Source organism: Crinia signifera, chromosome 4 (genome assembly GCF_055691185.1).
Source record: "Crinia signifera chromosome 4, ASM5569118v1, whole genome shotgun sequence".
In the NCBI taxonomy this organism is placed as follows: Eukaryota; Metazoa; Chordata; class Amphibia; order Anura; family Myobatrachidae; genus Crinia; species Crinia signifera.
Genome location: NC_139220.1, coordinates 38243097 through 38267559, shown reverse-complemented (window position 1 = coordinate 38267559; position 24463 = coordinate 38243097). Strand labels below are relative to the sequence as shown.

Below are 24463 nucleotides of genomic sequence, written 5' to 3'. Positions count from 1 at the left end.
GTAGTTTATTAACAGCTGGAGGACCAAAGGTATCTCCCATCCATGGCTTATGGTGATGGATAAGCTGTACGTTCAGGAATAACGAGGCCAGCACACAGAAAGGCTCTGTCTGTTTGTGAGGTATCCACTTCAAATAAAGTTGCAGCAGAAAAAAAATAAATAAATAAAGCTACCATTACAAGTGCTGGCGGGTACAGTAACATACTTGTTTGATGTCCGTGTGCTGTGGGATCTCGAGCAGCTCTATATTCTGCTCCTGCGCTTGGATAATAAAGGATTCCTTAATGTCTTCTGTTGTGCAGCAATCTAACGGCAGAGGAACCACCTGGATGTAGGAACATAAACCAAGGACATACATGGTTAATTTATGATAAAAGAACTAAAAAGTAGTCTGAAATCAAATATTCTTCATGAGGCCTGAAATATTCACTAGGTATTCTGTGAGCGGAGAGTCTACACCAGTGGTTCTCACACTTGGTCCTCAGGACCTCAAACATTTCACCTAGCGCTACTACCTCTCTGAGGGAACCGGTGGCCACTAGATGGAGAGTAAAGTCATCACTGGGACATGTTCATCCCTCAGAACAGAAGAGTCATCATGGGACAGGATAACCTGCCTTGTACAGACTTAAACTAATGATATGTAATGACTGTGAGAGCGGAGAACCGCCACAGGGATCAATAAACTTTAACTGATCCCCTCGAAGGCTAATGGCTCTTATTCTCTGTGTGGCACGATCAGGCTGACCTGCAATATAGACAGGTGAACCATCAGCGATAATGCCACAGTTTTAGGACTTACATGGTCTTGCTGTAATCAGTTTAAAGGAAGATTTAGACAACCCGTCGTGTGGCAGAAGTTAAGTCTCCAGCCGCAAGAACGTACTTTGTCCACTGTATGTAGGCAGCAACTGGACTGATAACATGTCTGCCTCGTGTCGGGGAAATACCAAATGTTATAAAGGGAGAAAGTAATAAGAAGGCCGAACAGTCCCTCTACTCCTATTACCTGTAACTGCAGATGCTGGCTCCTGTAATTCCTCTCAAACATCACATATCTCTTCCCCCGTGCCTTGTAAAACTTCTTTAGGGATGCTTTGTATTTCTCACATTCTTCAACTACCTCAGACGAGAGGTCCACCATGGCCTGGTAGTGCCCGATAGGCAGAATAAGGACGTGGTCTGAAGTCAGGCCGCCTTTTGCAAGAGCCACGTAGCACTAAAATAAATTAAAAAAAAGTGTTATGAAATCTGTTCCCTCTAGCTCACATTTTCCTGTGCAGTCTAATAGGAGCCGTTCCCTCTAGCACACCTTTACCCATGCAGGATAACAGGAGCCGTTCCCTCTAGCGCACATTTACCCATGCAGGATAACAGGAGCCGTTCCCTCTAGCGCACATTTACCCATGCAGGATAACAGGAGCCGTTCCCTCTAGCTCAAATTTACCCATGCAGGATAACAGGAGCCGTTCCCTCTAGCGCACCATTACCCATGCAGGATAACAGGCGCTGTACCCTCTAGCGCACATTTACCCTTGCAGGATAACAGGAGCCGTTCCCTCTAGCGCACATTTACCCATGCAGGATAACAGGAGCCGTTCCCTATAGCTCACCTTTACCCATGCAGGATAACAGGAGCCGTTCCCTATAGCTCACCTTTACCCATGCAGGATAACAGGAGCCGTTCCCTCTAGCGCACATTTACCCATGCAGGATAACAGGAGCCGTTCCCTATAGCTCACCTTTACCCATGCAGGATAACAGGAGCCGTTCCCTCTAGCGCACATTTACCCATGCAGGATAGCAGGACCCGTTCCCTATAGCTCACCTTTACCCGTGCAGGATAACAGGAGCCATTCCCTCTAGCGCACATTTACCCATGCAGGATAGCAGGACCCAGTCCCTATAGCTCACCTTTACCCATGCAGGATAACAGGAGCCGTTCCCTCTAGCGCACATTTACCCGTGCAGGATAACAGGAGCCGTTCCCTCTAGCGCACATTTACCCATGCAGGATAGCAGGAGCCGTTCCCTCTAGCGCACATTTACCCATGCAGGATAGCAGGACCCGTTCCCTATAGCTCACCTTTACCCATGCAGGATAACAGGACCTGTTCCCTCTAGCTCACCTTTACCCGTGCAGGATAACAGGACCTGTTCCCTCTAGTGCACCTTTACCCGTATTGTTATGCACTGCCGCAGTTAGTACTTTCAATAACTTTTGGAATATTCGATGCATTCTGTGTATGTCTATAAATGGACTTCAGAGTATAAACACTTATCAGTGTTTATATACGGTCTCATATCATTGTCTAGTCTTGATTCTGTGTTTAGAAGTTTCATAAACACAAGATCAAGACACGAATACATTTATTTTTCAATTGCGTGTTGTGTTTTCAAAACCGTTCACTAAAACTAACCAAACATAATACAACAAAAATACACAAATTCTCACTATTGCACTATTTTATGGTCAAGAAGAGACAAACTGACACAAGGGACATAGAAGAACTGTGACATAGATGAACAAACCGCTAACGCTATGGATGTCAGACTTGGGCAGAGGCACCTATGAAGACCTGCTAAAGCAAAGTCGCTCCTGATTCGGTCCGTAGAAGGCAATTTGCCATTTAGGTCATATTTGGGATGGAGTTTCCTGCTATAAATGTACCACCGTGCCAATGGTTTGGCCTTGTTTAGGTGTTAACTAGGCCAAACCATTCCAGATGATTTGGTTAATTGGTCAATTATTTACATAAATGTGAATGGTAGCAGTAAGGGAACAATCCTATTAGTGGGTGCTAGTACAGTCATTAACCATACCTATGGCCTCTCAGTACTCACCGAGTCTGTTCACAGCCCTACTGAGCTGCTTACAAAATCTGCAAATCTGTAGTAGTCCGGCCTGCAAGCGGGGATGGGTCTCCGTACCATTGTCAGAGTTTCTAAACCATTGAAAAATCATCTCTAACCTGAAACCTTGCCCATATATGAAAGCTCCTGGGTGTTACAAGGAAGGACCAGTACTAATTAAATCATCAGTAACAGATGATCAATCAAGATATAGGGGCAGATGTATTAAGCGTTAACAAGAGATAAGTGCAAGGATGATAAGGAGAGATAAACGTCCAGCCAATCACCTGCTAACTGCCATGTTACAGCCTCGGTTTGAAAAAAAGTCAGCAAGGAGCTGATTGGCTGGACATTTATCTCTCCTCATCACCCTTGCATTTATCTCTTGTTAAGGCTTAATACATCTGCCCCATAGTTCGTTATTTCCATAAAAGATGCCTGGGGTCTGCCCCAAAGACTCCACTCTTGGGGCAACAAGTGGCAGTGCCCTTTCCAAGCTTAGTCTAAAAGGTGTAAAGTAACCTCTATAAAGAATGTGTGCCATTGGAGTAGATGTATGAAGCAGTGATAAGGAAGGAGAAGTGATAAAGTGCCTGGTACTTTATCACTGGCCAATCAGCTCCTGACTGTTAAGTTATAGGCTAGGTTTAAAAAGGGACAGTCAGGAGCTGATTGGCCGGTGATAGAGTACTTGGCACTTTATCACTCTCTAATCACGGCTTCATACCATCTTCATACATAGTTGGAATGTTGCAGAGGAAATGGCCGAACAGGGTGATCCCAACATAAGATTCCAATCATCCCAAAGCATCATTGGATCTAGCTCTCTACTTGCAGCTTACAGTTATATCCACTTCAATCTTCTTACAGCATTACCTTCTTCAGGCAATTAACAGTGACCAGGAATCTGTCAATATTTCTGTGGCTGCATTTTTAGGTTAGCAAAAAATTGCCAGCCCCCCGCCAGCCGTCGGAAGAGGGCGCAGGCGCACGAGATACTTGCACGGCCCTGTTCCGACAGAGCTCCCTGCTGCCGTCCGCCGCCTCCCCGAACCCTGCCTGTCTCCCTGAAGCAGAGATGGGCAGGATCCCACCGACCGACTGACTGGGACGTGCGTGTGAGACGCTTGCACGTCCCAGTCTAATGGAGTCCCTCTCCGCCAGCGGGGACATTCTGGCGAGCGCCGGCAATGAATGAGAGGGGCTCCATCTGTAGGTCGTATTGTATAAGGTTAGTAGCGCTTAACATAATGCCAAGTAACTAGAATACTTACATCTTCCCCAATGCTGACTACTAGGTGCTTCTCCACTTCAGGGCTCGCAAGACAGAACCAGCAAGGTCCAGTTGGCTGGGCTATTTGAAAAGAAAAAACAAAAACACTGGTTAATAAAACACATGATCACCAGCGTATCTCTCCCCCACGTACGTTGATGCCTCAGTCATGTCGCAGTTTCCTTGGGACAGATATTGGTTCAGAAAAAAAATGTCTGCTGTTTCCCAACAGGTGACCGGCATACTTTAACTTTTCAGGAAATTATTAGAACTGAAGAACTTGGGGGGGGGGCTGGAATACCCAACGTAAACCCGCGCATGCATGGGAAGAACATACAAACTCTCCACAGTTAGCGCCATGGTGGGAATAGAACCCATGGCCTCCGTGTAGTGAGGCAGTAACGCTAACCATTACACCATCCATACTGCCCTGTATTTAAAAATGACCATTCTGAGGTCACGCTTTTCAGCAGCAGAAATTCACTTCCACCATTTGCTTTGCAGGCAGCCTGCTATAAACGCTTTCATGAGGCTCCTGGATACAAGCCCTTTAATAGACAAACACAGAAGGGAAAACATACAAGGAAAAGCTCAGTCACTCACGGTGTTTCCTTGGCTGTTTTCCTTGTGCCCGCGGGCCGCCCCTCCCGTCCGACTGACGTTTTTTTCCAGGCTGCTTCAAGTCGAAAAAGAACTGCTGCGCTGGCTCTTCCTGGTGGGAGAGTTTAACAACGACTGTAATTTATCAGCATTTACAGGAATCAAGATGTGGACCTACACAGGAAAACCGGTTCTGGGGACTTTCCCCAACAAGACAGATGCTTACTAAGACATTTAAATGCTAGCACCATCTAGAAATCTGAACACAAAGCAGGCTGCACTCTGCTCAAGCTGAGAAGAGCATCTGGTTCAGTGGTGGCAAACTCATGGCCCTCCAGCTGTTGTGGAACTACACGTCCCAGCATGCCCTGCCACAGATTTTATATAATGGATTGCTAAAACGGTGGCAGGGCATGCTGGGACTTGTAGTTCCAGACACACGATACATAGCGATGTGTGGGGAGGGATCTGTCAGTGCCAGCGTTCACCGTCGAGAACACTGGCCCTGACTGTCGATCTCACTAGATTTATCCTGCATGCAGGATCTTTATCATGGGAGATAGCAACACGCCAGGGCCACGCACCACTATCGCTTTGGCCCCTACACATGGAGAGATGTAGGGTAAGTCTCTCTCTAAAAAAAAAAAAAAATGCCCTGAAATCACCCTGTTTGTAGGCCCAATAAGAAGGGCTGCCACTGACCTCCCCCCTTTTGGGCACTATGGGGGGGGGGGGGGGGGGTATTCAATCCCGGGTCACGACTATTGATCTGTCCCGACAGCTGTGGCCCGTTTTAATTTTGCTCGACTGCATATGGCCAGGAGGGATTCAATGTCCCAATTGGCGATCGCCGAAAAGGGGGCGTGTCCGCATAAACGGCCGTGGATTGTCGAGATTCGCCTATGAATGAGACAATTCACGTCCATTATCGTCAAAACGGGCCCGACAGCTTTTAAAGTTGGCCCCGTTCTGTCGGGAAGAAAGCATTGAAGAGGCGCCCGCTGCTATTTCCCCGGTCGGAAATAACGGCAGGGATTAAATACCCCCCTTATGGCTGCTTAGCTGGCATCTGCCACATATAAAAAAAAGAAAAAAAGAGTTTCCTGGTATCGGACAGGATCCATTGCTTATCTGTAGTTACAGCAACTACAGCCATTGTTAATGTTACAGGGCAGACTTTACTCAGCTTGGCAGTTAGACACCGCTGGAAGGGCGGAATCATTGCTCCAGATGTCCTGCGTATAGAAAAGCGAGGGCCCCACTAATATGGAATGTAGACCAAGTTATGGTTATTTCCAGCCCATAAACAACCCCAATACTCTCTGCTTCCTCAGCAATGTACAGGCATGAGCTGAAGGGCACAGATGGAAGAGATCCCACACAGAAAAATACAAAGTGGCTGGTGTTCTCTATTCCAACACCTATGGAGAGAAGGGGCACATGGTCTGCATATGATAGTCTAGAACAGAGAAACCGTAGTGCAACCATGAACCCGCTCGCTACATACTATTTAGCAGCAATGGTTAAAACAAAAAAATGTTATGTCACGATACATTTAGAAAGGTTAATTCATTCATAAATGAAGGCTCATTATGCTGGTTTTACACTCACTAGAACATATGCAGGAAGGAAATCACCTGCTTAAACCTTAATATTTAATACAGTTGCTGGAGCGGAGTTTGTATATTCTCCCCGTACATGCGTGGGATTACTCCGGGTACTCTGGTTTCCTCCCACAAAATTAACCCTTGAATGTCTGTGTGCGTGTACATGTGGTAGGGAATATAGATTGTAAGCTCCACTGGGGCGCAGGGACTGATGTGAATGTTCAAATATTCTCTCTGTAAAGAACTGCAGAATATGTTTGCGCTATATAAGAAACTGATGGTGATAATAATAATAATGCCATTCAATTCTTCAATTTGGCCACTTTTTCACCTAATTCCGACAGATCAAGCCCAAAACAAAAAAAAATCAAATCGGGTTCCCGTGCGCATCGGATCGGAGTTCGGACCTGCTTGCATGTATGACTCGGACAGCGGGGAATGGCATCGCATTCGATATATCACATGCAAAACGGGCAAATGTGACCTAACGCGTGCGATTTTGCCGCCCGGAATTTCAGGGGAGAAGTCACAGTAGGGTATGGGGGTGGGGGGGGGGGGGTGGGGGCAGGTGCAGCTTTAATTAATCTGCCCTACTCACCTACACTTAGTGTAAGTAGCCACTGTATAAAGCTGTAAGTAGCCACTGTATATAGCTTTAATTAAACTGCCCTACTCACCTACACTCAGTGTAAGTAGCCACTGTATAAAGCCTGTGACACTAAGGGGTCGGATTCCGTTGCAGGGATATGCTGGACGTACGGTATCCCTGTATGGACACATGAAAAATAATGAAGACACCAGTCCCTAGGAAGTTATAACTTTGCATTTATCCCTCACAATTAAACCCTGAGCTTTTTTTTGCCAAGGGAAAAAGCTTTATAAACACGAATAATAATAAATAATAGAGGGATGAACTAGGGTGTTGCAGTGTTGTAGCACCACTGTACAGAACCTCACAAGCGAATACGCATATATCATCTAGAACCATATTACATGACATCTCATTACCTCCTCCTCCTCCGTGGCTTTAGTAACCTGACTCTTCTTTGTATCCTTCCCAGACTTCCTGTATGGGTACTCGGTGACATCTAGTGGTTGTTTCACGAGCTCTGCCGACTCCATGCAGCTTAATGGGACGATGGTGAATGCATAGATGTACTGCAAAGGTAAAGCAATGGGGGTCCTAATGGTTTCAGTTCTAGGCAGAGTTATGTATGAGCAGAACACTTGACTAACACTGCAGAAATCAATTAGAAGTTATTCAGCAATCTAGATCAAATTGACAATTAAAAGTAACATCCAGTAAGCTTAGTTTATTCTACAGCCGGGTAGATCGGTGTTCTTATTATATTGCAAATCACAAAAATTTGTTTGGTTAACAACTTTTCAGGTCAGCCGGCAATACATACAATATAAAACTGCCCATAGTAATCAAAGCAAGTGGTACATAAATTTGCAGACACGTGTGAGGCACCTAACACAAGCCAATGATTCTAGTAGAACACGACTTAGGGGGTATATAATGTTGGGACAACAGCTGTCGAGCTGGGACAACAGCAGTGACCCTTTTCCATTCTCGGTCTGCTCAACCGAGAAATCGCAGGCGGGATTCAATGACCCGCCTGTTGCGGGACGAGAAGGGGGGCGTGGCCGGGAATCAGCAAGCTGCAGCCGGGAGCTAGTCAATTCCCTGCTTGTGAGGTCGGGCTCGTTCTGTGAGATCCCCTGTTTAATGCTGTCGAGGAAGACAGCATTGAATAGGGCCCCGCAGCCATCTCCCCCCAGTCGGGAGATGGCTGTGGGAGATTGAATATCCCCATTAATTATCAAAAGGACCAACATATTGTCACATACATAAATATATTTTATATTAAAACCAAATTCCTAGGATTTACATAGTCCTCTGGACTGTTTCATTACACTCTATTGGTGCACAGACTTATACCCCTTTTACACCAGCACTAACAACCCAGGTTTTTGCATGGGAGCGCGCGAAAACCCAGGTTTGCAGGCAGTGTAAACCAGGATTTCAATCCGGCAAATGTCCAGGGTCGAATACATGTTTATTGAAGATCGCGTTGCAACGTAAACGGTTAGGGACCCATTCAATGCAATGGAAAAGCCGGTGCAGAGAGATGATGTCATCTCCCAGCAGCGGCTCAGGCCCTGCCTCCGATTAAATCACCCACCCAGCATTATGCCGCCTGGGGATGCCGTGTGAAAGGGGTCAAAAGACAGGTCGCATCCGAGTTGGAGGTACAAACCCCTGGGTGCTACCCGGCTTTTAGGTGCAAAATGGGCATAAGTCACCTACTAAACTTTGAGGTAATCCAGGTTATATTTACATAGGTTTTGAATGGTCCCTTCCCTTAGTTGTAATTCCTCCCAGGTATAGGAAGGGTTAACTGTTCGGAGGGCTGTAGCAATCCAAGTGCGATCTCAATTTAGAATAGGCATATATGAGAAAGCTAAAGGAGGAGAGACACACACAGATCATAAACAACGGCACATACACAATTACAAGTAGGAAGTCCGTAATGCATTAGGACAGGATTACAAATCCTATAAGAGCAGTTACTTGCGTTAAACGGATTAACCCCTAATGGATGTCCAAACTATGGCCCTGCAGCTGTTGTGAAACTACACATCCCAGCATGCCTTGCAATAGTTTAACATCCCCTAATAGGAAAACTGTGGCAAGGCATGATGGGACCTGTAGTTTCACAACAGCTGGAGGGCCAGTTTGGACATGCCTGCCCTAATGTGTATAATGTATACCAAGCAACACTAGATCCTAAACAGCTAAACATGAATCACTAGCACAAAGCGCCTCTGTGCAGCTGCGCTGTACACCACCAGAAGGACGGGGACCACCAGCGCGGTGAGCGGCTGTTTGCTGGTTCCAGCTGCTAGATCTACAGTGTCTACACAGACAGTTAATAGGTCTACCCCAAAAGATCGACATGCAATAGGTTGAGAGGGTCAAAAGGCTGACATTAAAAAGGAAGGCACATGATATGGATGAAATGAGTTTTTTTTTTAAATGGCTTGTCCTTACTTTGCCATTCATGTCGGCATAGAGGGAGAATATATTAGTGCAGGGCTCGACAAACCACGGGCGCCAGGTCGCCACAGCGACCAGAATTTCCTCCCTGGCGACCTGGTCATGCAGCGGCAGTGTATCTCAGCTCTGAGCCCTGACTCCTGCCTAATGAGGCCACGCAGCCACACCGTAGTGTCACCCCCCCCCCGCAGCATTTTGGAGATCCAGACCCCACGACACAGGGCGGGCAGATGGGGTGCGTGGCTAAAATGTAGCAGGCAGCGACAGACTGACAGGGGTGGGCTAGCAAAGGGGGTCAGCGGCTCGCTGTACTTATGCAAAGCCTGTGGCCAAAAGTATGTTGCCAGCTGCTCTGATCCCTTCGCATCGCCCACATGTACAACGGGGCTGGAGCAGTAGGATAGCATAGGAGCCTAATCTATAGCTGCTGCTGCAGAAGTCCAGGATTATTGGGGCCCCTCCACCTGACACCAGCCACCAATGAGCTGGGCTCTTTACCAGATAGCCCCTATCTCCCGACTTCCTCCCTCCTGTCCAGCATCCACCTTCTCCTACCTTTTTTGGGAACCAGGTAAATGCCTTGTGTGGTGGGTGGGGGAGGGGGGTGTTAAGACAAAGAAATAGCTGTATCAGAGACGTGGTATACATTTAGTGTGTGTGTAATAACGGTTTGTATAGGAGTTTGTGTGAGGGAAAAAAGTGTGCGCGCAATTAAAGGGGCAAAACATTGTCCTACTACTTGGGAAAAATTAAAGGTTTGATTTTTCCAGCCTCATCTTTCTAGAGTGTGTGTGTGTGTGTGTGTGTGTGGGGATTTTTCCAGCCTCATCTTTCTAGTGTGTGTGTGTGTGGATTTTTCCAGCCTCATCTTTCGTGTGTGTGTGGATTTTTCCAGCCTCATCTTTCGTGTGTGTGTGTGTGTGTGTGTGTGTGTGTGTGTGTGTGTGTGTGTGTGTGTGTGTGTGTGTGTGTGTGTGTGTGTGTGTGTGTGTGTGTGTGTGTGTGTGTGTGTGTGTGTCCAGCCCCTGCAATTAGAGCATTGGAATCTGGTCAGCATCTCTTTTCACAATGCAACTCTCCCACCCGCGTTCTTGTACAACATGCATTATGGCATGTGTACATTTTTGGTGCGTATGGTCAATAATTTCTAGTTTGTCTGGCTCCTACATCTTCATCCTAGCTCCTAGAATTTAAAGAAAATTGTCGAGCTATGTATTACTGCGCCAACGCAGTGAGCCCAAAGCACGTCGAGCGCAGCCGCTTCCAAGGCAAAGGCCGGTCACACCAAATATATATAATGCCCAGGTCAACAGTTTTCGACATCGCCAAAAAAACAACAACTCATGTCTACCTTTTTCATATCGACATTGTGACCCTGTCGTCCTTTTGGGGTACACCTATATTAACTGCCCATCTAATAATCTGCACCCCTGCTTTGGTACACACCGTGAATAGTTGCTGCAAGCCATTGTTGTTAATGAGAAGACGGTGTTTTGGGGTTTAGTTCCCCCGAATGCTTTCAGCGCCTATGCTAGGAGAATGACAGGGTTGGCTGTGCCATGGTTAGCGTGCCACGGCTGTGTGTTTTACACTGGTACGTGCTCTAGAGCAGATGTGTTCTTAGTTCCAGCTAGTAGCTGCACACATACATTTCAGTGAGATACGAGGTACAGAGTTCACATTAAAAAAGCAAGCCGGTATTCTCCCTGACCAGTGTCTGAAGGTTTGGAGAAACACCACTCGGTGCAGGGAAAAACTCCCAGCATGCCCCTAGTCTACAGTCCTGACATCTTTCCCTTCCAAATTGCAGGTTGGAGTAGCTTCTGCCACAAACATGCAGGAAAATCCTTAGTTTAGCAACATTCCGCCATAGTTGGCAGTTGAATGCTATGGAAGAGAATGTGGGCCAACCACAGGACCCGTTGCTTCCTAACTATCCTAACATAAGCAAACAGATGTACACATACAAAATACCATAAGCCAGGACGTGAAAAAGTGTTCTAGCTTCAAAGACACACTCCCTGGAATATGAAAGATGTGGCGGGTACATACGCATCAGTACTCCCTCCACAGACGGCATCAGCACTGATCTCACAGACCTTCGCGCCAGAGGACAAGTAGTGTTTTAGCGCCAGCGGCGACGCCACTGAACTAGGTTACTCAAAGGGCAAGTACATAAAATAATCACCAAATACTATGACCAGACATTGGAGGACAAACTAAAAGGGGAAATATGTGGAATTTTATGAACTGAAATAAACGGCAGACAGGTTTCTGTTCATGCCAAATAAACCGGAATTTCTGCATAATACGAGAAGCAATGCTTATTCCTTTTGAGAGGGATAAAGAAAACAAACAAAGGTTTTGCTGGTGTAACCAATACAGCCCATGAGTCTGGCATTTGGCCTGTCTGCTTTAGGCACCTGCAGCAGAAGTAGTAAATGATTAAGGTTATGGTATAGTGCAGGCCTGGCCAACCTGTGGCTCTCCAGATGTTGTCAAACTACAAATCCCATCATGCCTTGCCACAGTTTTGCTATAAGGGAGTGTTAAAACTGTGGCAAGGCATGCTGGGATTTGTAGTTTCACAACATCTGTGTAGAGCGACCATGTTACGGTCGACCTCCCTTAGACGAACCTGTCCAGCTAGATGCCTATAGATAGTCGACAGAGTCTAGATCAACAGTAACAGAATTTAGACGCCAGCGGTTCAGCGAAGGGAGCGTGGTCGACGGTGAAATGGGCGACATGAGTTTTTCATGTTTTTTGGTGCCGAATGTCACAGGGGTCCACATGGACACTGTGGGCCTTATTCAGATCTAACCCCAGTACAAATTCCTTCTCAAATGGGCAAAAACATGTGCACTGCAGGTGGGGCAGATGTAACATGTGCAGAGAGAGTTAGATTTGGGGGGAGTCATTTTGTTTCTGTGCAGGGCAAATACTGGCTGCATTATTTTTACACTGCAATTTAGATTTCAGTTTGAACACCCCCCCCACCCAAATCTAACTCTGCACATGTTACATTTGCCCCACCTGCAGCACATCATGGTTTTGCCCATTTTGAGAACAAATTGGTTCTGCGATCAGATGTGAATAAGGCCCTGTATATGTGCAGAGTGTCCCGTCGCATGGCTCAGTGCCCTCACCAAGATTCGGGCACGGTTATAATCTCACCAACTGTTCAATATGAACCAAGACCCCACTTTACCTCTCAGTAGAGCGCAGATCACCATTTTTTTTTCGATGAACAAGTCTACCGGACACATTCCGCACAAGAAAAACGTGAAAACTCATGTCAACCACGCTCCCATCACTAACTGCCATTATTGTTGATCTAGATGCGATCTAGACACCGTAGATACGTCGACCAGATACGCATGATCAGTGCCCCTGTCCTGGTCAGTGTCCTGTTCCCATATTCAGCGTAAGTACCAAACTGTAGTGTATAAGAAATCAGCTCTGTATTTCCTTACAGCCAAACAACATTTTCTGTTACATTGAATTCCACATGAAAACTCTGTAAAGTGAAATTCCGCTCTGACATTTCTAGAGCGGCTGCAGTCGGTTTATTACCTTCTTCTTATTAGGGTTGCCAACGCTTGCCAATGCTATGAAGCGGCTGACGTGCTGGGCAGCTTCCTGCAGGACCATGTGATTTCTGCACAAGAAAAAAAAAAAAAAAAAGTATATATTGCACATTTATGGGGCAGCACGGACGGTGTTATGGTTAGCATTACTGCCTCACAGCACTGAGGTCACGGTAGGTTTTGTGGATTTCTTTAATCATGTGAGCTGAACTATTCGGCTGGGTGAGTAACCATCACACCTGCTTTCAAATGACAGAGATACAGAAAAAGTCCTGTTGGTGGTACCAGAGTACTGGAGATAGGGGGATCACTGTAATACATCAATTGCTTTCACCTATAACATTACATTAGCACCCATCAATGAAAGCCAATCTATATTGTGACAAAGACTCTTACCTACCTGTAAGGAACTCGTTCATAGTTTTCGCCCTCTAGTGCAGAGAAATGATAGCGGGGCTTTAAGCTGCCAGCAAGACTGGACACCAACGCAGAGCCACAACGCTTCAGGTCTACATCAGTCTGCAGAGGAAGCAGAGGGGAGCAAATCGCTGGTTAGGTCTGTACAGAAGAGCATCTTTGCACACTACAATACATAGGAGGTATAGCATACGGCTACCATAACGTCAAAAAGGTGCACGCATTTTGAATTTAACTATGCAAGGAGAGGTATATACACTGCCACTGTGCAATAGTGTTCATTTTAGCACTCGCCAGCTTTAAAAACCCATGCAGTTCCTCTCCCCTGCCTGGGGTGTCGATGTCTGCTGTAGTGCTTCTAGCACAGTGTGGTCTGTATATCGGCGCTGATATGCAAACCAGACCTGTGCTAGAAACACCACAGCAGACAGTGACACCCCTGGCAGAGAACAGGAACTGCATGGGTTTTCTAAGATGGCGGATGATAGAATGACCACTAGTGCAAGGAGCGGTAGATATACTGCCATAGTGCAAGGAGGGGTATATGCACTGGCAGGTGGCACTGCTGCAACTACTAGCTTACGCATAACACAACATATAGAACACTCCACTGTGATTTATTGATGGCAATCCTATGTGACGTCATATCAAGGCACTTCCATGCTGAGCCAATGGCTTACACAGTGACATCGGTTTAGAGGCTTGCCTCTCCGTTCAGGATCATAGACCATTTTTGTCTACTCATAGGAGGAAGAGACAATAGCAAATAGTCCATCTCCAACTGCCCACTACTTACAGGGTAGGTATGAAATGTCTACAGTCAACATGATCATAAAATCGATGACCATGGTGTCATTCATTATGAAGACAGCAATTGTTGACATGTCGTCCCGTGTGGCCTGATGGGTACTTACTTGTTCCTAGCAGGTGCGTTGTAGTGTTTTAGGTCCTATCGGTCATGTGACTTGTCACTTCCGGGTCAGACCTTCAATCCTTGGTAAGTGCCAGATGTACTATGCTTGAAAAAGTGATAAAATGGAGAGGGATGAACCCCCAGCCAATCAGCACCTACCTCCCATGTTACAGGCTGTTTTTGAAAAATTACAGGTAGGAGCGGATTGGTTTCTCACTCTCCATTTAAACACTTTTCAAGGCTTAGAACGTCCCGCTTTAAGTATTTTAATGCTGTCCTTAACCCTTCATCTAGATCTCTGAAAGGTTTGGCTACAGTAGACCGTACCACTGACACAAACAATTGACACTCGGTTGAGCGATCGGATCCAGACAATATTTTTGTGGCTTCCAATGGCCAGAATATTAACACTTTTATCAAATAAGCAGACAACCCACCTCTGCCTGAGAAATAGAAGGCTCTACATACCGGGGCATTGCCGTAATTCCACACATCTCTGGGCCAGGGAGAGGTCAGCAGTATGTCCACCCCTTTGAACTTTGTGTTTGTGGTTAAGGCCATTTTCAGTGACATGACATCTTTCGCAGTGAAGCAATAAGCAGGAGCCGGCTCGCTAGGGGACTCGATGCCACTTAAATAAGCGATCTGGAGGCCGGAGGCACCGGTGAATACTCCTTTACGGCCTACAGATAAGCAATATAAAATACTATAAGAAGCATAGTTTGTGACGATAGATAGACACACACACACATTCTTATTTATTGAAGAATTAATGACACCATGCACTAGGAACTCCAGCCCATACTAGGTAGGCAGTTGTTTCTCCATTCATCTGTATGTGCAGATCTACAGCTGAGGAAGACGCTGCACTGCAGCTTGTGTACACACATGATACAACAGTTAATGGATTCATGTAGCTTGTATGTACAAGGGACAGGAATGGTTAAAACATACACCTGTCCCATAACCATGCAGGGGTCATCTATAGGAAGTGTGTGCACTCACTTTGCAGAAGGCAGACACTGTGGGGTAGATGTATGAAGCAGGGATAAGGGAGGAGGAGGAGAAGTGATAAAGTGCCTGGTACTTTATCACCGGCCAATCAGCTCCTACTCTACCTGTCCCTTTTTAAATCCAGTCTCTATCTTAACAGTCGGGAGCTGATTGGCCGATAAAGTACCAGGCACTTCATCACTTCTCCTGTCATTACTCACCCCTGTCCTACCACCTATGCTTTAAAAACACACAAATCAAGCAATTACTAACACAATCTCCATATACCATATGATCAAACCTTTCATTCACCACCAACAGTACAGTAGGGTACAGCTCAATGCACACAGCACTGTGCCCTACACAATAATACCACACATGATGCTGCAACTTACACTACGTACACAAGTGAACATTTATAACTTCTCACCAGGAGGAAATGATCAAAAGCTGAGAGAGAGAAGATAAATTAACAACCAATCAGCTCCTTTCATTTTAAAAATAGATCGCAAAATGCCAATTAGGAGCAGATTGGTTGCTCCTTTATCGCTCTCAAATATATTGGTCTTCATTCTTCCCCTAGGAAAGTGATGGCTAACCTTGACACTCCAGCTGTTGTTGAACTACACATCCCAGCATGCCCTGTATCAGTTTTAGCATGGCCAAATAGTAAAACTGACGCAGGACATGCTGGGATGTGTAGTTCAGCAACAGCTGGAGTGTCAAAGTTAGCCATCACTGCCCTAGGTAATCAGGCCACTATTACTAATATGAATATAGAGTCCAATGGGATCATCACAAATGGGTCCTTTCCTGTAAATCTGTGTAGAACAAACTATGTACCAAGGTAGGTGATATTTGTAGTCAATTCACAGCCATCCACATCTGGGAAGTGTTTCACGGTTTGTTGGTTGTTTGACCCTAGGACGTAGGTCTGAACAGGAGCTGTCAGGGAACAGAGACAATAATATATGTTAGGAGAAACCGATGGTAACAAGGAATAGAATTATAAATAGACCTGGAAGTATATGAAATTAAATAATTGCTAAACACAATGCCCCCATCGATTACATATTTGCACATTAGTGTAATTGCTAAATATACAATTGAAATGCTTATTAATTCACTTTGAAGTAACAGGTGACTCCTAGGTGGATCATATTGATTGAACCAAACTAAAGTACTTATCCAACTGTAATTAAAAGGACTTAACTTTCAAAGTAAAATACAAGACTAAAAGATTTGAATAAAGCAAATCCTTACATTGTGACCCCTATCATATGCCTGGAAGTTTCCTATATTCACTATATTGCAGCATGTACATATTCAATGTGTCAGGAGTATACGGATTGCGCAACGACCACCACCGGTCCCAGTGCAACGGTCAGACGCCATGACAAGAGGTTCCCCACTGGTAACCGTTTCTGCACATGTTCCTTCCACAGGGAATCCCTGTGTAGAGGCCCATGGTCTAATACAACTCAGGAAGCAATCAACACTGTATCCGTAGTGATTGTGGTTTAATATTAAAGGTTTCATACTGTATATACACTAATGGGACGCACAATGAAGGAAGACAAAAAAAAAAAAAAAAAAAAAAACAATTAAAACAAAACGTACCATCACATTTATAAGCTCAATCCGTAAAAAGAGCAATATACTGTAGAGTTATAAAATTAGGGGTGTGGTATGATTCACCGACAGTCGGGATCCCGACAGTCATTATCCCGACGTTGGGATCCTGACTGCCTGGTCTCAGACAGCGTGGCTAGCGCAACAAACCCCCTTGCGGGCTCGCCACGCTGTGGGCACGGTGGCAAGCTATTCTATTCTCCCTCTATGGGGGTCGTGGACCCCCACAAGGGAAAAGGGAAAATAGCCGTCAGGAATAAGTGTGGGGCTTCACAAACCTCCTAAAATTATGACTTCATATTATAAGCTTATATGTGCAGAAACACTTGTTCCTGAAGGGTTTAAGGATCAGGATATTATCTACTAAGGGGACTGTCTACTGACTAGCTGCGCCCAGATACAGGTGTCCATTACAGGTCGGGTACAGTGTCCCGGTAGTTGTGATCCAAGAGGTCAGAAGACCAACAGTGGGAATCGGACAGCCAGAATCACACATCCCAGTAAATATTTTACCCTACCCACTAGCCTCCCCATCCAGCGATCTACCCCTAACCAGCAGTTCCAAAAGCTAGCATGGGACACAAGCAATCTCTTCTGCACCAGCGTTCTGCCACTTTAATGGCAAAGACGGTTCCTGCCTTGTTGCGCCTAAAATAAAAGGTCCCCATACATCAGCAATCACAATTTATGGATTTCCAGATACAGGGATTTTTTGGCCAGATAAATGGATTTTACAATCTATCTGACTTGCCCACACATTACAGATTTATTTCAGTGATCGGCAGATTTTTCCATCTAAAGATTGCATCTTCATATCTGGAAATTGCCCAATCGATTGTCATTTCAGCTGTTCATAATGTAAATAGATGAAGACGAATTGGAAATGCCCACACATATAAAAAAGATCCGCAGATATTACCAGATTATTAAACATGTTTAAAAATCTGATTAAGCAATCGATTGGCGATTTTGATTGGGATTGCCAAAAGGGGGAGCCCACACATCTAAAATTAATTGTGGCAATGATCTCCAGATCTGAAAATTGTCACAATTAATTGCTGATGTATGGGGCCCTTAATGGTTGGTGGAATTCAAGCAGTCAGAATAAATCTAGAAATGATCCCAACCCTTTCCCGTTGTATGCAGCAAAGTCCCCAATGGTCCCAACCTCTCCCTTTACCCTTACCACTCAGACAGCTGTATGCAGCAGAGACACCAATGGTCCCAACCTCTCCCTCTACCCTTACCACTCAGACAGCTGTATGCAGCAAAGTCCCCAATGGTCCCAACCTCTCCCTCTACCCTTACCACTCAGACAGCTGTATGCAGCAGAGAAACCAATGGTCCCAACCTCTCCCTCTCTACTCTTACCACTCAGACAGCTGTATACAGCAGAGAAACCAATGGTCCCTATCTCCCTCTACCCTTACCACTCAGACAGCTGTATGCAGCAGAGACACCAATGGTCCCTATCTCCCTCTCTACCCTTACCACTCAGACAGCTGTATACAGCAGAGAAACCAATGGTCCCTATCTCCCTCTACCCTTACCACTCAGACAGCTGTATACAGGGGATGCGGTCAATTTACCTACAATCAAAATCCCGAATTATACATACTTTACCATCCCAGTGGACATGGAGGGGGGATATAATAGTGTGCCGAGCGCAGTGAGGCACCGTGGCCGAAGCACAGTGTTCATGTCGACCTATGTCAACATACAGACCCCAAAAAATATGAAAAACGTGAGTCTAATTTTTGACCTGTCTATATTTTAAATGTAGGTATTTTGACCGTCGGGATTTGGATTGTAGGTAAATCATACCAAACCCGTATACAGAAGTGTCACCAATGGTCCCAGCCTCTCTCTATACGCTTATCACTCGGACAGCTGTATGCAGCAGAGTCATCAATGGTCCGAGCCACTCTCTTTACCATTACCACTCAGACAGATGTGTGCAGCAGAGCCACCAATTGTCCCAAATCAAAATTTTAAGGTTTAGTTATAGCTTTCTTACCAATAGGGTATTCAATCCGGCGGCACGACTGTCCTGCTTGCCCAACAGCCATGATCCCAGTCCCATTCTTGGCTGACTCGATGTCGGCAGGCGGGATTCAATGTCCCGCCTGCCGAAAAGGGGGTGTGATCGCGAGATGCAGCTGGAAATCGCTGAGCTGCAGCCGGAAGCACGACAATTCCCGGCAGAACGTGCCTGACTGCTTGTGAAGTCGGGCATGGTCTGCAGAGATCCCTGTTCAATGCTATTGGGGAAGACAGCATTGAATAGGGCCCCGTCGGGAATAGCGGCGGGAGATTGAATACCCCCCCTAAATCACCTGATATCTTCAGTAGTATGTGAACTTGTTCATCTTCAGGACCAGACCTCTGGAGTTTCTGTCCCAAATACACACTGTACAATGGATGTAGAATATATACTGAGGAATTGCACTAGAGGAAGGCAGGTCAGTGCACTGCTATGTAAATAACTTCCCCCAGGCTAAGGGTATATTGCTCTTTGACAGTTTTGCTTCAAACAAAACCAGAGAGATGTCCATGGTTTACTCTTGTGCATATACATTGTGCAATACAACTCCCAACATGCAATACCTTGTTTCACTCCCGATTTGTACTCTTCCCAAAGCGCTTCACTCTCTGGGCTTGTGCCAAAGAAGCTTCCAACGCACAGCAGCAGCTGAAATAAACACGTAAGTATATACTTGTGAGACAAAACAGGTTGTGTTAGAAAGAATATATATACACATCCTAGCTTAAAGAAAAGGAAATAACTCTATCCTCCACAGATGTGATCGTTTGTCTACGGATCAGACAGCGATCACCATCAAAAACGATCATCTGACAAAGTATAGTAATAACAGATAACCGGTCTGTGACGGCCATTGTAATTTTAGTACATGGATGGACTAAGTATTAACTGCCACCTCACCACTAGTTCATGGCTGTGGAGCACTGAGGACAACTCTAATCATTTAAAAATGGTCAAAGTTCCTACAGATCTCTCTGCTAGGCAAATGCAATATTAAGGAGGATCATGGGGTATTTAGTCTGTTCCGCTTTTCCCGCTGGCGGGAATAGTGGCACTTGCCTACTCAATACTGCCGTTTCCCACAGCACTGAAGGCTTTCTGATTCTGCTTTTTATTTTTTTAAGTCGAATATGAATTGTTGGAAACTGCCGCTAATTGTTGAATTTGCAGACGTTTCTGACAAAATTTGGCCAATCATACATCAGACAGTTGAAACATTGAATACTGATTTCTAAGCGATCTGACCAGGTTGCTTAGAAATTGAGTCTGGATTGCTCCCTGTGTATACCTCACACAGACACCGCTGTGCGGTTCCGTGCGTCGCACTTGGCTTACTTGCTTGACAGTTATATCACCAGTGTTCTCACCATAGAGCACTGGTCCATTGCATGTATGGCTAGTGTTGTGTGCTTAGGCAACCCGTCGCCCAGGGTGTACGGGCCATAAAGCAGAGTGGATGAAAGTGCACCTGTTGGAGGATAGATTTTATTTTTTATTTTTTTACCCGTGTTAAAACCTTTTGGGGGTTCTCAAGACCTGCAACCGAGAATTTTAAAAAACACATCAAGCAGAAACAAAAAGGTCATGCTTATAGAATTGCCTTAATAAATGTAACACGCCAAGACACAGAGGTAACAAGTTGCAATTAGCTGTAATTAGATGCTGCAAATGCCATACATACTGCAACTACACAGGTGGTCCCTAGTTTCAGAATTATGTGCCGACAGATGGAAATGTATACATCAATCTAATACAGTGGTGTCAAACTCATGGCCCTCCAGCTTTTTTGAAACTACATGTCCCAGCATGCCCTGCTACAGATTTAGCAATCCATCATAGAAAATGTGGCAGGGCATGCTGGGATGTGTAGTTCCACAACAACTGGAGGGCCATGAGTTTGACACCACTGATCTAAAAAGGTCTACAATTTTGATTTCAAGCTTTAGGGCGGTATTCAATCTGGGATTCCGTCTGTTGGAACGTTCCAAAAGACGGAATTGCAGGCTGTTTTCGACAAAACAGATCCGAATTGTTTTAAAGTCAGATCTGTTTTGTTGAAATCAGCCTTCAATGCTGTCAGAAACAGCGGCACTGAGTAGGCGGCGGGCACTATTTCTCCTGTTGGAAAATAGTGCCCGACATTGAATACCGCCTTAAATGTGGTTTAAACCAAAGAGTCCTTAATGACCCGTAACAGTGCAAGTTTTACAGGTCTCCTCGGTATCAAAAGTGAAATTATTAATATTATCTGTAGATCTTTAAAATGTGCCAGTTTGTAACGAGTACACTGGAAAACATGCACTGTTAGGGGTCCTTCAACACTGAACCATACACTTACATCAAACTGGCCACTCTTCTTCTGAATGGTCCGGACTCTGTTGAATAGTGCATCAAACTTTCCATATACATCCCCACAGACCAATCTGATAATAAAGAAAGATGGGGAAAAAATATTAATAAAAATACAATTGGCAAAAGCTATTAGTGCCAGCACTGGTCTAACACCCCCCCCCCCCCCCCCCCTCCCTCTACAATGCTCTACAGATCTAGTGGAAAATGGAATATAGCCACATAAAACAAATTTTCAATAGTGGTTTAAGCTATACAATACTAACATGCCCACAACTTCAATTTCTATACGTGCCCTTAACTTTATAACCAGTGTTCCAACATGGGTAGTGACAGAAAGGAATTACACCTATACCTTCTGCAACCCGGCTGGACCGATCTGCAATATATATCATTATTATCATGTTTCAAATTCCTATCGCCCTATAGAGTGTAATTGGGCATACACACGGGGTGATTTCAGACCAATTTCTAGGCGATCTGACTAGACCTCTAAGAAATTAAGCATGGATCGTGCCGGGAGTATGGTCCTCGGCAGCGCGCAGTCCTGTGCATCGCTATCGCCTGACTAGTTTTATACTGCATGCAGTATAAATCTAGTGATCGCCCTTGTTCTCTCTATTGAGAACACAGGCAGTGACAGATCGCTCAGCATACATCTCCGGTGCAGCACTGTGTGCTGAGGGATCTGGGCTTAAATATTTACTAAGGCATTTGACTAGATCGCTTAGAAATTAAAGTAGGGATCGCTCCGTGTGCCTCTGAGCGATGGCGATTACCACTCAAGCACTGTGCCATCACCAGACTAGAACTTGACTATCCTTCCCTCGTTTCCTTCGGGTAGACACATGCTCACTGCGTACCATACGCGGTCGTTTGACAATTGTTCAGGCTGCAAATTTGCAGCCTGGCGAGCAGGTCTGAATGACACACACAGCTTTTGGCGCGGCTTACTTTGTGTCATACTGCAAGAAGGACGACCTCACCTCGCTGTCCACAATAACCCTGGTTCGTCGAAGTAATATTTTTGTCCCAAATGCATTGTAAAAGCACAATAATAAATAACCTAGCCTGGATATTAAACACAGGGACAAAAAGTTTGTCCACAAATGTGTTTCTCTAGGTTACACAGCTGATAACATTAGCAAGTGACGCTGAAGCCTAGAAAGGATATGCGTGCACATTAGCAGCCCCTGTTCCTTCCCGTCAATGAAATCCTCATTACGTGTGGGAACGCAACAGCACCTCGTCAATCGTGCAGTGCAATCGCAGCATATGTGCAGTCTGGCAAAAATTGCTATGTTGCGTGACCATCAGAAATTGCATGCAAACATGAACTAGGACCATTAAGTTAAATTTATATATATATATATATATATATATATATATATATATATATATATATATAGATAGATAGATAGATATATATATACAGTCGCTCCCTTAAGGATCCATTTAAACATATTTAACCCTGAGGATGTTCTCCATCTATGGACTAATGTAAATAATGTACATATTTCCACTAGAACAGCCTCTGACCTGCTGGATTACTACACAGGGAGGCTGCATCTCTCCTGCCCATGCAACCGCACGCACTGCTGCATACTCACACCCGCAGCGCCTTCTCCGACATGTCACCGGCAGCCCCTGACCGGCCGCTGCCGCCCTGGACTCTGCAGCTACCCGACAACGACAGAGAGGTGCAGGTACCGGGCCTCCACTTGATCCAAACCGCCCACTTTCTGTCCTAGTAACTTCAACTGCATGGAAAGCTCACAACAACCGCATAACTTCCGGGCAATGCTGCTGCCCGATTGCTCAATTCAAATCATGTGAAGATTGGTGGCCGCAGAGCCTACTGGGAGTTGTAGTTTAGAGATGGGTCGTTCGTGAACGATCCGGTTCTTTTGAACGGATCCCTTCAAAGAACGAGGGAGCCGCTGATCCCAAAATGGCGATCCGGATCAGTTACGTTTTGCATTGCATACAATACAATGCATTGCTTGAGCTCAGCACTGCCACCTTTGGCAGCTGAGATATTTTCTTCTAATTGGAGACTGAGTGAATAGAAAAACAAGGCTGCTTGTGCTGTTGCTGCTGCTACTGTGTCATGTGCAGATCTAGATTCTTCTTGAAGCCCTGAAGGAGGCTCAGCAGAGGCATTGCAAGATTGCTTCTCCATCTTTTACTAGTACAGTATCATAGAAAGTTGTGTAGAAGTATGAACACACATTCTCACAGACACACAGACTTTAGTTAGGCAGTGCACAAGTTTTTTTTTTTTTTGTAATAAATCTGTGTTTGCTGGGCTGTGTAGTACTTTTAACTTTAATTTGGAGGGGGAGGGGGCCTTCTTTTAACTTTCATTTGGGGGGGGGGGGGGGGGGCTTGGCAATGAACAAATTTAATCCCCCTTGGCAATAAGCAAATTTAGTCTCCCTTGGCAACGAGCAAAATTAATACCCCTTTTACACCGCCGCAAAACCCCGGGTCTTCAGCGGGTCAGACCCCAGTCAGCGGCAGTGTAAATGGGACACGCCGTGTCCCTTTACATGGGACTTCTACCCAGGTCCTGGGAACTGGATTGTTCGTCAGACAAGCGTTGGTCAGACAGTCACTAGGTAGACATGGGAAAATGTCGACATGGGAAGAGGTCGACATGGAACAAGGTCGACGTGGTTTTAGGTCGACATGGACGTTAGGGTGACATGAGGAAGGTCGAAAGGTCAAAAGGTCGACATGGGGTTTTCGCTGTTTTTTTTACCCGAATGTCAACACAGTTGGAAGTGAAATCGGACCCTCGCATCGCTCACAATGCTTCGGGCACAGTGGCTCACTTCGCTTGCCACACTATTATAATCTCACTCCATGCCCTAGTGGATGGTAGGGCATGAAATACCGCCTGTCGGCACATGTCGGCTCAAAAAACAGTGAAAATCCCCATGTCGACCTTATGACCTGTCGACCTTCCTCATGTTGACCTATAACCATGTAGACCTTGTTCCATGTCGACGTAAAACCACGTCGACCTGTAACCACGTCGACTTTTTCAACACACCCTGTATGTTACCTTGTCATTTGTTTTTTGTTTGCTATGTACGGCGCTGCGGACACTTTGCGTCGCCTTA

At 45.5% G+C, this 24463-nt stretch overlaps 1 protein-coding gene across 1 annotated transcript in view; it reads right to left on the bottom strand.

The window, feature by feature from the left end:
* Window positions 1–24463, bottom strand: part of CWF19L1 (CWF19 like cell cycle control factor 1) — a 31142-nt gene that overhangs the window by 4335 nt on the left and 2344 nt on the right. The window contains exons 2-13 of the mRNA XM_083181593.1: window positions 22946–23193; window positions 21325–21409; window positions 19550–19634; window positions 16154–16255; window positions 14786–15000; window positions 13388–13506; window positions 12974–13058; window positions 7342–7491; window positions 4730–4838; window positions 4128–4207; window positions 1010–1219; window positions 206–325 (exon numbers count right to left, since the gene is read on the bottom strand). Coding sequence (XP_083037719.1) covers window positions 206–325; window positions 1010–1219; window positions 4128–4207; window positions 4730–4838; window positions 7342–7491; window positions 12974–13058; window positions 13388–13506; window positions 14786–15000; window positions 16154–16255; window positions 19550–19634; window positions 21325–21409; window positions 22946–22968 — 1383 coding nt within the window. The 5' untranslated portion in view covers window positions 22969–23193. The remainder of the gene's footprint in view (window positions 1–205; window positions 326–1009; window positions 1220–4127; window positions 4208–4729; window positions 4839–7341; window positions 7492–12973; window positions 13059–13387; window positions 13507–14785; window positions 15001–16153; window positions 16256–19549; window positions 19635–21324; window positions 21410–22945; window positions 23194–24463) is intronic.